The sequence below is a fragment of the Bombus huntii genome, chromosome 1, assembly GCF_024542735.1.
Source record: "Bombus huntii isolate Logan2020A chromosome 1, iyBomHunt1.1, whole genome shotgun sequence".
In the NCBI taxonomy this organism is placed as follows: domain Eukaryota; kingdom Metazoa; phylum Arthropoda; class Insecta; order Hymenoptera; family Apidae; genus Bombus; species Bombus huntii.
The window spans coordinates 23,939,785-23,956,452 of NC_066238.1; the positions used below are offsets into that span (position 1 = coordinate 23,939,785).

Sequence of the window (16,668 nt, forward strand, 5' to 3'; positions counted from 1 at the left end):
ATTAAATTCTAACGTAATGGTAGAATAATGAAGTTAATATTGGTAATTGTTTTCATTCCTTTTTTCCTTTATCATTTTGATACCCTTTCTTGTATAGAATTTTGATATTAAATAATTTCTCATATTTTTGTTGAAATATTATACATATAAAATTTTGTATTAATATGTGTATTTTGTTTTATAATTGTTTCAATATTGACTCTATTAAAAATTGATATGACAATTACAATGTTTTGAAATAAATTGATGTACGTATCATCCTTTTTGAACAAAAGAAGGATGACGATATCGACATGTGCTGAAACATCGTGTCAAAAGTTACGTGTCCATATAAAAGATTTAATTTTCCAACGAAAAATAGTTGTAGCGCATAGATCATGGTTTCAGTGTTAGGAACCTTTAATTAAATCCATTACGGAATATAGCTTCTGGAAAATAAATGAAATTTATGTTGCGATATATATAACGAGGAGAGATTGGAAACCTAATCGCATTAAGCGTATACTTTGTTTAAGTATAATGAATGAAGATTGAATAATTATACTTTATATTTAAATTTTATTTTTGATATACATATTTTTTATGAAATAAAATAATTTCATTAAGAATAATATTAATATTATTATTAAATTTTATTATTATTAATATAATATATAATATATATAGTATAAATATTATTGTTAAGATTGATATTATTTTAATTTTATTTAATTAGGTAGCAATTGAATTTATTTTATAATTTTCGAAGAAAAAAGGTACATTATTACATGTCAAATTTTAAAAATTTGTATTATGTACTTTTCATAGTTACATTATTTAATATAGTTTTTCATATTACAGACCTTTTCATTTTTACTCATTATTTTACTTTTTTTTATTAAATATATACTCATTTACGAGTTTTTAATTTCTCCTTTAAATTAAATAATTATGGAATTAATTATTAAGTTATAATCCACTTTTATAAGAACATATTTTATCTGAAAGAAGGATCGCAATTCCAATTATTAAAGACTGAAAAATTTCCCAAACAATTTCTCATATTCTTTCATTATAACTTTTAATGCAAAATTTCTCCAAACAATTTTAAAGCATTTAGCTGTTATTTGAATTTGATTAAAAGAGAATGTTCCATTTCAGTCTTTTAAATGGTTTTTTTGTTTTCAATGTTTATTTTTTCAGAAAATTATTCGTAGATAACTTCTTCCATTTCGAATTTGGGACAGATTTTGCATACACATGAAAGGACTACGAAAGCAACGATTTTTGTACAATCTATATCAATACCATCTTAATTTTGGGTCAGCTTATCAGATTATGTAAAGCATATAAAAGCTTATGGTTCATACCACTTTGTTGTTTTTAATATGCATATGTATGATTACTGCATGGAAATATGTCTTCCATTAAGTGAATTATCTTCTTGTACTGAAAAGTTAAAATTTTATATTGAAATTAAAACAAGGTTCGCTGTTATAAAAATTTATTTCCATTTTTAGTAATGTAGAGATTTGATGTTATTATCTATTGTTAACAAACTTTACATTCGAACAGAATCGTCTTATGTATTTATCTCGAATAGCAATGAATTTTATTTATCTGATCTTTAATATATTGGCAAAGCATATTTACCTATATCTGTAGATCTCAATTCATCGTGAACAATTCGAAAATTTAATTAACAATTAATTTTTTTGAAGAAAGGTCAAATTACAGTTATTCAGATTCTTCTCGCCTCTACTTTTTATTCGTGCTGAAAAAATTCCGCTTACATTGTTCTTAAGGTATATCTATACTAAAATATATTTTTATATTATCAAAGTTATTTTTTCAGTTTATGGAACATTTATAATAAAAAGTGAAAAAGGAATAAAAATTGATCATCTAAAATTGGAACTTCCTAGTAAGTACAATATAACGTACATTAACTTTTAGGAACTATAATAATTCTTAATTTTTAAATCTAATTGAAATTAATTGAAAACTTATTAAATATTAGCTAATAAATAATATAATTTCAACGTACATATTTTCTCTTCTGTCTTCATTAGAAACAAAGATAGAAAAATAAGATGAACGAAACCATTTATACATATCAACAATTATTCATAACAAGCTAACCATTAGGCCAATTTTAGTAGTTAACGCAAGTGATTATGAACAAATTCTGACAATTAAAGTAAGCTCGAAACCTAATAAACTTAATTGTGTTATTAATAATCAAATAAAACTAAATTCATATTATCATAATATCCTCGTAAGTTATTTACACAACTTATTATTTATCTGTGTTTCGAGAGTTTCGTATAATAAAAGCAGTAAACATTTTTTATGTCCAGGAGTTATAACGAGTGTCCCATTCCTACCTTAACGTTTACTGTATTAACAAGCAAACGTCTTTCGAAACACGTCGCAGCTCATAAATATGAAAATGTATAATGCCTATAATCATCATAAATGAGAAAATTACGTTTCTCCATAAATGCGTTTTTGAACGTATAAACTCAGATTTGATGTTCTCACGTGCCTGTTGCTCTGCAGCGCATATGTATGTGCTCGCTCGTTAAAGCATATATACATACACAAACACACCCATATGCGCGCATATACTCACACGTTTGAAGTCAAAGTCGCGTATTACACGAGGACAAACTAGGAAAGGAAAACCACGTTGGGTGTCAGATTTGCGCGACGACAGGAGCTTGCGAAGTCTGTTTCCGTGGTATCCATGGATCTCGTGTACGAAAACAGGGAAAGGCACTTTTTAAATCTGAGAAAAAAGTTGCTGAGCGTCGCGTGCGGTTAGCAATGGCCATTCGCGCGATCCGATTGGTCAATGCTCGCACGTGCGCGTTGCTGCTTTTTCGGAAACGGTGCAAGGAGGCTCGATGCACCGTGCTCAGTCGGTTTTAGTCGTCTTCTATGGGAGGATGTTGGCCGGTAGTTTACCTGTGACGAAACGTCAAGCGGGATTTTCTTAACTTTTCCCATCGACTCCTCGTGTCAGAAATATTAATTGTTATGAGACGATAAGAGATCAGTCTTATCTATCGTGTTCAAAAGTTCGACGTTGCGTATAAACGTGATAGTCCTTTGTTGATTGCGATTGTTTACGTGGTAGGAGTCAGTGCACGGACTAAAAACATAGAGGGCCCCTTTGGAGAACCACGATTGTGCAACGTTCACACGTGCTTTCTCACGTACGATCGTCAATCGATTTAATCACCCGTTTGTGAGCAAGACTGAGGAACGAAGCTAGTGAAAAATGAAAACTGCATCGTTACTTGCTCTTGTTGTCTGTCTGCAATATCACGTCACTGGTTCCTTGGCTGGTGAGTCGTGCTTTTTGTCAGTTTGCTAATTTTTTTATTTTCAGCGGCAATCGTTATTGTTGGAGATAATGTATTTAGTCGCCAACAGATGGCAATTGGTGTTATCGATTGACACCCATAAATCAATGGTCTTTAGCTTCGTGTTTCCGTTACCCCGTTTTCTTTGTTTCGAGCGGCGTGTGAGCAACACTTTGGTGTGTGCTTTGGTCGTCAAATGTTAAGCAGTTTTCACGTTGGTTATTTTATAACCTTTACTTCTTCTACCTAAACATTATTTCCGATAAAAACCCAACAGTCGTGTAGTAACATTCTGAGCAAACTTTGATTAGGAATTCAGATGTTACTGTTAGATATTGACACTTACATGATGATCAAGGATGTAATGTTTCTTATCGTTATAAATATGTATATTATTTTAACGTAGTTTGATTAATTAGGAATAACTTTTATAAAGAGTTTAGAATTCTTATTTTTGTTTGTTATGTAGATTCGTTTAATGTAAATCTCGAAGTATACAGGGAATGTCTGTATCCACTTTAAATAATATAAAATAAAATTTTCTAAAGGGAGAGAGATTATCACAATGTAAGGCACTTTCGAAAGGAAAACATAATATATTTCCTTGTAAACGAATTAAAGAAACTACGATGGAAATGACTAATGATGTAAGATCTATATGTTCAGATTTTATTTGCTACCGATTGTATGATATAAACATATTATTATATCATGGATATAATATATGAGAACAAAGTGTCTACAATTAAATTTATTAGCATTTCTTATTATTTAAAAATTATTTAAGAGGAATAGATAGAACAAAATTAGTGTTAATAAAGAAATACAAGTTAATACTATTTAGAGAAAAGTTTTTATTTACGTAATAAATATTCTTTATATAACTTATTTATGCTATTTTTGTTAAAAAATATATTTTATATTTAATAATAATTAAATTAGTTTGTCATTTCACGTGCAGAACATTTCTCATTCATTTTCGATACTTAAAATTATTTTTAATTATTTTCACCTGGACTTTCCCTCATTATACCAACAAAATGTTTTTGTTTTATGTAAAATGTTGTTCAATTATAATTACTAATTAGTTGTTAAAATTATAAATGTAGAAACTGTGTTACTCGCGAAAAGAATATTGAGATAAAATAGCTTCTGGAGTTAATTCCACTGATTGTCAGTTAATATTGGAATCCTGTGTCACGGAAGTAAAAATAATTATTTATTTACATTCACAGGTTACATATTGGATTAAAGCAAACCAGATTATTCTTATAAAATGTAGAATATGTATGTATATATTAATCAGGTTTAAAATTTACATCTTACTATACACACGGACGTGCATGCATCTGTTACTAAATCAAAAAGTCGAATATAAAATATAAATTGAAATTCTCCTTTTCCGTTACAAATAAGCAAGAAATTATATATTGTGTCTCGCAAAATTGATTCGTCCTATTTACTCTTACGTTTGCTTTTTCTACGTTCGTTAATTCTCAACAACTGGAACAAACTTACCGCATCAAATACCGCAAAATCGATTTAACCCTCATCCATCCCTCGCGTCAATTTGACACGTTGCCATAAACGTAAAGAAATACACGCACATGTTACTTTATTATTGGTGGAGGATGCGTGTGATTTTATATTAGAATGTATACAATTTTTATTTATCTTATTTTTTACTTTTAACAAACACATTCACGAATTTATGACTGTTTATTCCACTGATTTTTGGTAATAATTGGTGTCAATCTGATATGAAGAGATAAATTAATTTAGGAAAATGGCAGTTAAAAACCCATTATTGCATATTTCACTTAAAGTTCCATGTGTCAGCGAAATCTTCGCCAAAGTTGTAGAAAATAAATTATCCTTGCGAAATTTCACGCGTGCAAATAAGAAAAAACATAGAATCTCACATAGGCAAACTATATTTAATATTATCATATAAGTATATGAATAAGGTACCTAATGTTATTAAAAAATGAAGCGTAATAAATGCATATAGATTACTTCCTATTGTTATACTTTCAAATAACGCAAATACATATGTAATAGGTAATCTAATAAATAAAAAACGATGGACTGTTAGTTCGTTGCTTATTATTTTCTATATATCGATTGTTAACATTTTCCTGCTAAATTCTTGATGTAAATGATTAACGTTCTATAAACGTTTTGAAGTTGTCATCTTTTGTTTATTTAATTATTATTGTTTTCATTTAGAGTAATCTATGTCCAGATTTTTTGTAAATAGATATGAAGTAACATCACATATTCTTCTACGAACAAATATGTTTCTAACTAGTGAAAAAATGGGGGTAAAATTTTAACCTTTTCTAGTATTTGTCAAAAGGAATAAAAAAAGTTTTTGTCATTATCGTATCAGGATACTTTTTATGGTAAAATGTACATAATTTTGTATTTCCTGGGTGGGTCACTTTATATGTTTGATTCACTCATCCACAATGAATAACGCGGTTAAATTAAAACAATAAGTTGAACATTTGAGACATTGAGAGAAGGTGGAAAAATGTTTGAAATTGTATAGATACTTAGTTCGTTTCACACACATGATTTATACGTGTGAATGTCGCATTGAGATGAAAGAAGAATACATCAAACATCTCTTATAAAAATTAAATAAGTAATAATAATTAATAGTAAATTTTTTTATAAATTTTTATAATTATATATTATAATTTCTGCTTTTACTCCCTTACTTATAACATTCTGTAAAACCACTGGTTGCCTAGATTCACAAATTCTACACGTGTCTCGATACCTCTGAATCTGCCATTGTGTACGCTTCTCCGATCACGTTGTGCAATATGCCTCTGCTAAAATCAACGGAGTCTGTAATCGAATTTCCTTCGAGAGAATCGATATGTGTACGTAGGTTTGAGACCTGGTTGATATCGAGTACGATTACTTTTGATTTTCCTACATACTACGTAGGATCATGGGCGAAATAGAATGCTGATGCTGCTTATGACCGTCTGTGTATCGTAGATAAGCTGTATAGTTGGTTAGCATAATACGTTCGTGATTGTAAAGACGAAAATTCCTTCGAAAAAACGGTTATCTTCTACGGATGGACGAATGTTCCCGAGAAAAATATCGCTTCGCATCTCACAGGGTAATCCTTCTCTGACACAAGTTCAAATTGCTCGTATTTTTCTTGGCCAGAAGACTGTCGTTGAAAGTCCTTAGTGTGCGTGTTGGATTTTTGTGTTTGACGATGTCGAGGTCGCAAGGTGAACGAGTATCTTGAGTATCTTATTTGTCGGGGTTGTTATTTTAATACTCGTGATGAATCTGAGGTTTTTGTTGCATAAAACCACATTAAGTTTTTAATCATATTCATTTATTCACTTCCACTGATTTGTAATTTAATTATGAATATAGCGAATCTTGGAGTTCCACTGATAATAATTATTATCAACTGGTATCGTTATAGGTGACTACAATAGTTGGAATTAATATTAGAATAATTCACTTTAATTCTTGTATTTTGTAAAATAACACAGTCAACTTTGGGAGACCGACCTAACCTTTGAGTTAATTTTAAGATAATTCATTTTAATTTGTGTCTTGCACTTTATACAATAAAGATTGTCAATAGCGTTTGTCATATAAAATATAGAATCTTCTCGTCTCTTCGAATTGAAATTAAATATTCTGAAATTAAACAATTTATATAACTCGAATTATAGTTGTCATCTGTAACCTGAACATACCAGCTATGTAATAAATTAGCTTCTTATACGATCAATTTCGATCGCTTGTAATTTCTGAAAGTATATTACTCTGACTTAAAAGAAAAAATGTTTTAGATAATAGTTACTTGTTCTTTTATCGTACGTTATGTATATGATTCGATCTATTTGGGATTTCGCTTGAGTATACTAATGTTTCAGTATACTCCTGGTTTAACCTCCATAAGCGATGAATAGAGATTAATTCTAACCCACGTTTATAGACTCAGCTCTATAATATTTGAGATAAAATCCATTGAACAATTCTCCAGATGTTCCCAAATTTATGTATGTAGTAGAATTTTTAAAGGATTTATGAAGATGTAATATTGATGATCCCAGAGAATGTAATACAGTAGAAATTGTATTGTGTATTGTGAAACTGTATTGAAACTGTATAGAATTGTGAATATCTTGTTTGTTATAAGTTCATATTGTGATATTGGTGATGGATTTATGACTTGCAATATATGTGTATAAGAGAATGTTTAAAATATTTCATTCTTTTTATAGGTTGGAATTTTAATATTCAAGATAGGTTTTAGGGTGGTTTATAATATGCTAGAATTTTCATTATATCTGAAGTAATCGAAGTTATAATTATTGGAGAACTTGAAATATGAGAGGTATCTATAGATATTGGAACTTGTTAAGAGCCAAGTGGGATCAAGTTATTTCTTTTTTTATGAATAATTATTGGAATATCAATTTCGTGTGCGGATATTTACATCTTTATAAGAGGAGATATTTAGGAACATTATATTATTCGGATATTTAATATTCTGTTATCACAAAACGGCGATTTTGTATATTATTTGAGACGAATAACGTATTTTACTACGATATTAAGTGATTCAAAAAAATCCATAGCATTTTGAATATACATGAGTGTTGAATTTTTTACAGATTTAATGAGAAAAGACACTTGTAGTTATCTTCTGCTAAGTAGTAAGTCCTTCCATTCGGGTAAATAGAACTATGTATTTTCTAAAATTCTCCATTTTTAATCACAAGATACAGGAATTAAACTAGTACTCTAGAGTTGTTCAATAAGGAAAGTAACGTTCTGCTTCAGTAAAATAACATTAGATTTTATCTTCGTATGAAGTGCAAATATGAATTCTTTTACCTTTCTATCTCATCGGTTTTATTCGTCGTTTTCATTTATTTCTTACTTCTGTTATCAACTTCCATTTACATATTTTTGCGAAATTTTATTTTTGCCTTTAAGTGACAAGAGGAATTGGATTCGCTAGATAAATATGAAAATTATTTTGAAAAATCTATTCAGTTAAATGAAGAGAAAAAGCAAAATTTATACATGCGTTGTTACATACATATATGTATGTACATACATCACTGATAATAAATTATAATTATATTGAAATGATAATTCTAAACTATAAATTTTCTTCAAATTTGTCTATGAATTTTCCAAATAATTGGATAACTTTTAGAATGATTATTAATCCATAAATATTCCATGAAATGCATATACCATCAGATACTGATAATGGAAATTCTCGTTTCTAAAAAGTAATAGAACCACCTTCTTTAACGAAACCATCTATTATACATTACTTCATCTGTATTTCGTGTCTGTTGAGTCGTTTTATAAATTCCTTCGCCTTTTTATCACCGATTTTCAATAAAGTGCTGTCCCAAAGCACAACCAGATACCCAAAACCACGTTACCTTTTAATCGTTTATTTTTTAAATTGATATTTAATTTTAACGAATGCGTAACTTAAAATACAAACTTTGATAAATGCAAATTTCCTAATTCCCCTATCAAAATTAATCTAACGCTGAATAATTTCAATTCCAACATACACATCTGCATTTTCTACAAAAATTATCAACAGTGTCCAATCAAAATCCTATTCTGTCTTCACCATTCATCCCATTCACTTTCTGTAAACAATATACTTCCATTCTTCCTGTCAAAATTTCTTGATTTAGGCTCGCGCAGGTTTAGTTCGTCGCGAATTGAAATTCCTCGTAGGGAGAAGGGTTGTATTACGCTGGTCGAATGGTCGAGGGCGCTTTATGGGAAACTAGAATCGCGCGTCTGCACGCTCGTGGAAGTTGTAACAGCTAACGAGTAGGGTGGAACCGCCCCATCCTCTGAAGTTTCCTCTCTGGCGGTCTTTAAGAAGCGCGTCGCCTCCTAGAACGCTGCACTCGTCCTCGGAAACGTTTGTTTCCATGCTCTCGAGCGGCGAGAGGGCAGGGAAAAGAGTCGAGTAATTTCCAGGGAAATTTTTGGAGCTGAAGTAATGCCGGCACAATTTCAACGATAACCTTTTTTCTTTACTCTCTCTCTCTCTCTCTCTCTCTCTCTCTCTCTTTGTCTTTTTTCTTCGACCTTTCTTCCTTTTTTATGTTTCCTTCTTTCTTTTCTATTTTCTGTGTTCGAGTTGTTCGCATGGTCTCCGCCTCTTGGACATTTTCGAGCATCGTTGTCGGTGTTCACTCGCAGACAATACTCGTCGAGGAATTATGAAACTGGCCAGGCAATTGTTAAGAGTAACAGGTTTCGTTAACGGCGGTGGTTGTTGCAAATGACGCGTTTTATGTAATTTTTTAAAAAAGAATATACTATGGTACGTTATTAAGCAACGTTTTGAGAGATTAGAGCTTAATGTTTGGGGAAAATGGAGCGTAAAATATGGCGATTTTTGATAATCCGTGTAATTTTGTTCCTGAGAGAGATATTTCTTCTTTTTGATATGTAAATTGTGTAAAAAAAATCAAAAAGTATGAAGTATTGTTCTAAGATATTATTAGAAACAAATATCTATATTTCTTACGAAAGAAGAAATTCTTTGGATTGAGGAAATCTCTGATATACCAACTAACACGACTACACATATGAAGCACTGAATAAAGAATTTATATAAGATAATGAAAGAAAGACGAAAGTGATCTAATCACGATCGTTAAAGTGTCTGATAAAAATAGCGTAAAATTCGTGAATTTGTAGTTTCGTAAATTAAAGCGGTTAGATTTTACCGTTTAGGGTGTATGATATAGCACCTTACTCTAGATATTATTATCTTATTATGAAGTTATGATATTATTATAATCTTAGATTTCGTTGTTAGGAAAAAATATCTATTTTATAAATTTAAAATTCAATCGATATATTAATTTAGTATTAGAGAAGCAAATTAGTCATAGTAGATACATCTGTAATAACTTTCTTAGTAAATCTTATTAATCTTTCAATTGAAAAATGATTTATTAGATATGTCGAATATAATCGACAAATAAGAATGAAGAAATACGAAGAATATCAAAATGATTATTGTTACAGCTAAAGGTAAAAAATTGCTTATTTTGGGGTTATTGTTTTAAATATATGTTCTAGACATGTAACGAACAGAGAAATGCTATTATTGTTAGAATTTAATCTTAAAGTTAAGATAAATAATCTGTGGAAGACACAATGTTTATGTTGAAACAATATTAGGTGATATTTATTAAACAGAATTACAGAACCAAATGTATTTAAAATACAAAAAAAGTGAGTGATATGGTATAATTAACAAAGTGTGCAGGTAAAGAATTTATGGATTGTTGACAGTTGGCCAGTTACCTTCAGATTGAGTGTACGTCTCGGTACCACGGTCTCTTAAAAGATTTTGAACCCCACTCTCTATTCAGTAGTGAGTATGACCTGTGTAAGTGTCCTGTTCAAATGCCTGTGTAGGTGTCTGTATAAGATTATTTGTGTCTATGTGTGTAATATCGTTGTATTGCAACAATTATTCATAATTATTTATAGAAATAGAGGAATTTCAGATTTTAATAAAATTTTATTCCAAATATCTAGTTTTTGTTCTAAAGTATTAAAAATTTTTAATTACTTAAGATATATAAAAAATCAATCAGAATATTTTCTACGTTTTCTATTATAAGAACAAAGATTCTTGTGTCGTGACAAAAAGTTTTATTAAATATTTTTGGCGTTTCATATATTATTCTACATGTTGTACATAGATTCTTTAGTCCGTGTCAAATATTTCTTGCGCTGAGAGGTTTGCTTCTTATGAGAAATATATTTCAAACATTGTTCCTTTACATAGCTAAAAGAATATTTTATATTTCTTGAACTTTTCTCTACAAAATTTACCTATAGAAGAAACGAAGAATATCCCAACGAAATCGGTAGCGTTAAAATTTAATGTATTAAAAATTACCTCGTTAATTTGAAAAAAGATTGCATTGTTAATTTGAGAAAAAACATAAAAAAGCACAGATATTCGTCCAAGAACCTAAAGCATTTAGATCTTCCTTGGATCACTAGTATATGCGTTAAAATTAAAATTTCTTGTGCGACAGTTTCGTCAAAGGAATTCTTCAGAGACCCATCTAGCGATCCTTCGTTAACAAAGCGTGTTCCAAAATCTATTATTAATCCACGAAACCCGTAATGTGCACACTCTACACTCTCAGTCAGTGAACAGCAGTACTCGTAAAAAATACGAGCACTTGACCCTTTTATAATTAGCGCTCGTTGCTCTTTCCTTCTCCTTTCATTTTCTCTTCAGTGTCATCGACCCGTTTCATAATATCGAAATTTACCTATCAACAATTTATTGTTAGTAAAAAGTTTCAATATATTCCGTAGAAATCGGCTAAAAAGAATATCTCTCTTACTCTCGATCCTGGTGATCCTGGTGATCCTGGTGTAGCTATGGAAACGTCCCAGAAGAGCCTAAGATGTTTCAATTCTTGAGAAAATGTTATTAGTGATAAGAAAAATTGTATTACTACAGGACTATGAAAACTATTTGGAAGAATTTAATGCGACAGACGAAGAGATTAATGGAAAATTCCTTTCTTTGAAAAGTAGATTACGGAAATATGTAGGTGATAGAAATAACAGCAGATGATTATTGAAAGAAATTATAGATACACATAATATAATTATAGTATAATGCACATAATTAAAATGGATAAGATAATAATTCCAGAGACACATGTACGTATGAAGTTTCTGCACACTTTGTTGTGAATCAACTGTAAACTTTTGTGCATTTGTTTACATTCATTTGAGTATTTTACTTTAGATATCGTATATATATGTGTTTTTGTACGTTGTACGGATAAATAAATGCGTTGAGAATTGTGGATCTTGATAGCCGAAATAATGTTATAGGAACACTAAATTTACACTTGGAATTAATATTAGAATAGTTATATATTTATTTTATGAACGATTTCTAAGATATTCATCGATACACACTTGCACGCGTCTCAGTACTTTCTTCCATACCCGACTGTTAACAGACTGAACAGTTTACATTCATTTGTTTTCGGGACGCCGCGCACACATACCTCCACACACTGACACCCACATACAAGTATCTCTCTACGCATTTAACCCAGTCCAGCACACAAAATTGTACAGATGAGGTGATCGTCGGTGAAGGTGCCCACAAGAAATACTCTTGATTTTCAACAATAACGTTTATTGAACTCTTAACAATTAACAACAAATAACGATCAACAATGGTTAACGTTTAACAAATAAAACAAATGATTAATAACAATAAAATGATTAATAACAATAAAATGATTAATAACAAATAAAGATTAACGCTGAACTCTCAAGAGACAATAACCCGTTTCTCTAATTGTGTTGGCTTCGCTTAACCTTCGCACTTCGCAGCTCGAGGCAGAACGAATCTTTTGGTTCAAAACCAAACAGATTCCTTTCTTTGTTGCCCCTCGATATCCCCATTACGCGCGCGTTTATTAGAAGTCCGCGATTAGGTTGCCGCGTATGCATTCTACCGAATATTCGGCGAAAGAACCGTAGGGATATCGATGGTACATTACGCTTTGAAGGTATAGCGCTTTGTGTCGCGAAGCCGTTGGAAATTTCCGTGGTCGAGTGCCGCCACACATATCTCAATAAAATGTATAAAATGCCACAGTCTACCTATGATCTTCCCTAACATGTAAATTAACAGCATCGTACGCGCTTTTATGCGGCAAATGAGCCGCTTATCTCCCAGATTTGTTAACCCCACGTAGCAGAAAGTGGAGAAAACCAATGAAATTACGTAAGATAAGCATCGGCCAAGTGTTACAGCACTGAAATTTCAAAAAATGTGAGAAAGTGGAGTTGATCACTTTGGTCTGTGAATAACTCAAACATAGTAAATATAGCAAGTTCGCGTGTTGATTTATAAAAAGTCTATGAGATTTACTATTTCCTCATCTTTCGTTGTCTCTTGGGTATAATCGATTCGTTTCATCTTACGGGATTTCATATATCAAAAACTTATTAGCAAGAATTTCGAGTATATTCCTTAGGAACCAGTTACAAGGAATATCTCTTCGTTATCTAGGCGAAAATGACCGCGGAAAAGTCCCAAAGGAGTCTGAGATAGGATAAAGCGTATCGCAATGGAAAGACAGAGGAATTTCCCTGTCGAGTTTGGCCTAATCGACGGGGTAAATTTTAATATTCCGAAATATATCGTCGTGTAAGCGTGAGTAACTCGTAGCTATTGCGCACTGCGTCAGAAGATTCTTGCCAGCCACGAGTCTTGATTAAATTTCTTGATTATCTCGTGATTCGCCGGCTATGCGGATGGACGGCGATTTCAAAGTCGAGCTTTCGTGGCCTTGAAAGTCTGTCTGGGAAATACATAGCTGGTTATGAACTGCAGTTTTCCTTCTTTCTTCTTTTCTCCTTCCTTCTTTTGTTGTGCTGCCTATGGTGATTGTTGCGTCTTTGATGAAGTCCGACGGTTAATAGGATAAATTTTTCATTTTAACAAGTCGGAGAGACGGAGAAGTAAAATGGATATAGAAGTTAATAGAAGAAACGAATTATGTCTTCGTGTGAATTTCAAGTTTTTAAGTTCATAAGATAGATTTGATGATAACACTGAACATGATAAGCCCATATTTCTTCATTTTCTGACCTAACGTCGTATAAATAAGTCATATTTATTTTTGTCTTATTAACAATTTTATATGCAGATTTAAATGAAAACGCAATTTTGAAATAAGAAAGTCATCCTTTATTTGGTTGCTGCATTAAATTTGTATCTATGTTCTCCTCCTCCAGAATGTTTAAAAAATCGCAGAAATTCTTCGTTATAAACTCTGATGAATTTACGAATGTCAGAAAACCTACACAGATGGTCTTATCGCCCTTTTGTGATCTTTATGTGAAGTAGTTGAAGAAAGTAAGCGATTCGGAGATATAAAGCCTTTTGAGATTTGATAAATTTTTTTTGTGACAAACGAATAAGATTAGTTTAGTATCTATATTAATTTATCTGCATATAGTTAATGTTAGCAATACTTTTTAAATGTTCAAGAATAGAAACGTACATTTAATTCTGAAATGAAATGGAAAGATAGTTTTAATGTAAAATCGATTGACAAATTTATTGAATTTTGAAATTACTCTTCCATAAAAAATGTCACTTAATGTTTCAGAACTCATTTGAAACGTGAAAGTAGATATTGTTGATCTAATATCATTTTAAACCGCAGATGATGGAAGCACGTACTAAAGGAACAGTGAAAAGGTTATAACCTTACAAAATGTGATTGAAAAGTAGGAAAACATGATAAAGGAAATTTTCATAATTCTTTTAGCAAAGAGGAAAAATTCTATGAAGCGATTTTGTGTGACGGAAGAGTTGCAATGCAAAGTATAATTTTATTATTAAGTCATTTTGTATGGAAGACAGTTTTTTCTGTTTTGAACTTTAAAAATAATACACAGTTTTATTGGATATTACGAAATGCTAGTAACGAAGAATAAATGCATATGTAGTTACTTGTTTTTGATTTGTATTACCATTTATCATTTTCATTTTTAAATTTATATTATTGCTTACTATCTTCATTTTGTATGAAAGAATGTTTATTTTTTTTAAATAATTCGCAGTTTTACTAAATATTCTAAGATAATAGTTGAGAAATATAAGTGCACGGTTGCTCATTATTGTTTTTTATCTTCAGTTTTAAATTCAAATACTTATATTTCTTGTATCTTAATTAAAACGTTTACATTTGCAAGTTCGTTGATGCTTCGTTTAGAAAAAGGAAGGCAAATTGTGCAAACATCTGCAGCTTAGCTTCCGTTTTTTTCCAAAGTACATATTTTACTTAAGTCTCTTCTTTGTAATTAGCAAATTAATTAACAAATTAATTAACGAATTTCTCAGAGTTAGAGTTTATATTTTTTACATTTTTGTATACATTTTTGTATAGATAAAGGAAGCTGTTGATACAATGAATTTTTGTGAAAAGTACCATAAGATGTAGTAAGAATGTTACTGAAAAATTAACTTAATTTAAGCTCATCAGATTTAACAATACGTTTATTGATCCGCGTTTAATTTTATACCTCGGCCGTATTTTACATATATTACATAGTATATTTAATTATATATGTAATATATATATAGGATTGGTTATTGTAATTGGCATTTATTCCAGTTATTGAATTATATCTATTTAGTGTACTGTTTGTTGAAATTAAATAAAATTGACGCATAAATTTAATAGTATACCAACAAATATGATCAGCATATATTTTGTCAGTATTGTTTTAATCAAGCATAAAATTCTTTATAATTTGCATGAAAATACGCGTATTTGTTATTATACACTGTCTCGTTAATTCGTCTTATTTTAAATTTTGCAAAATTTATAAATACGATTTCTGATCAATTCAATGCTTGGTGATCATAATAAGTTAACGTGATAATTTCGTTTAACTTTTTCATACTTTGCTCCGTTATTACGTATGAATACAAAATTCTAACGAATCAGCTATTTCCTTAATAGTCTGAGTTATCTCTTCTTATATGTATGAAATATAACGATGTATTATACAACACCAACGTATTAAAATTTACACAAATTATTATACGTATATATGTATTCGCACGAAAGTATCCGGACATTTGCTTTGATAAGACATATCGTCACATTTAAGTAATATAAAGTAACATTTAAATCGGACCTTCGGTATTTTAAATTAAGTTGTCCCGTTGGATTTCTTTTTATGAAAACCTTTAAGGATTTTAATCTGTACCTCATCGATAATTAATGTAGTAACTTTACAGCAAACAGAAAATAAATGTAATACAGGGTGGTTGGTAACTGGTGGTACAAGCGGAAAGGGGGTGATTCTACGCGAAAAAAGCAGTCGAAAATATAGAATAAAATTTTTCGTTTGAGGCTTTGTTTTCGAGAAAATCGACTTTGAATTTTCGCTCGGTACGTTATAACGGATCTCACTGTAGATCGTTGTCTCGATGGAAAAATTAAAAAAAAAATTTTTATTCTATATCTTCGACTTCTTTTTTCGCGTAGAATCACCCCCTTTCTGCTTGTACCACCAGTTACCAACCACCCTGTATAATGCGAGAAATACCCACTATACTACAGCATATTGAAATGAAAGGAAGACACATCGAACGACAGTTTACAGAGGTGAAAACAAATTGTTATATTTTGTATCAAAATATTTAATTCTCTCTTCAGATTGGTTACATCTTTTGCTCGTT

At 30.5% G+C, this 16,668-nt stretch overlaps 1 protein-coding gene across 1 annotated transcript in view; it reads left to right on the forward strand.

The window, feature by feature from the left end:
- Nucleotides 1-2,893: 2,893 nt before the first annotated feature.
- Nucleotides 2,894-16,668, forward strand: part of LOC126866820 (uncharacterized) — a 286,193-nt gene continuing 272,418 nt past the window's right edge. Inside the window, exon 1 of the mRNA XM_050620780.1 lies at nucleotides 2,894-3,332. Coding sequence (XP_050476737.1) covers nucleotides 3,266-3,332 — 67 coding nt within the window. The 5' untranslated portion in view covers nucleotides 2,894-3,265. The remainder of the gene's footprint in view (nucleotides 3,333-16,668) is intronic.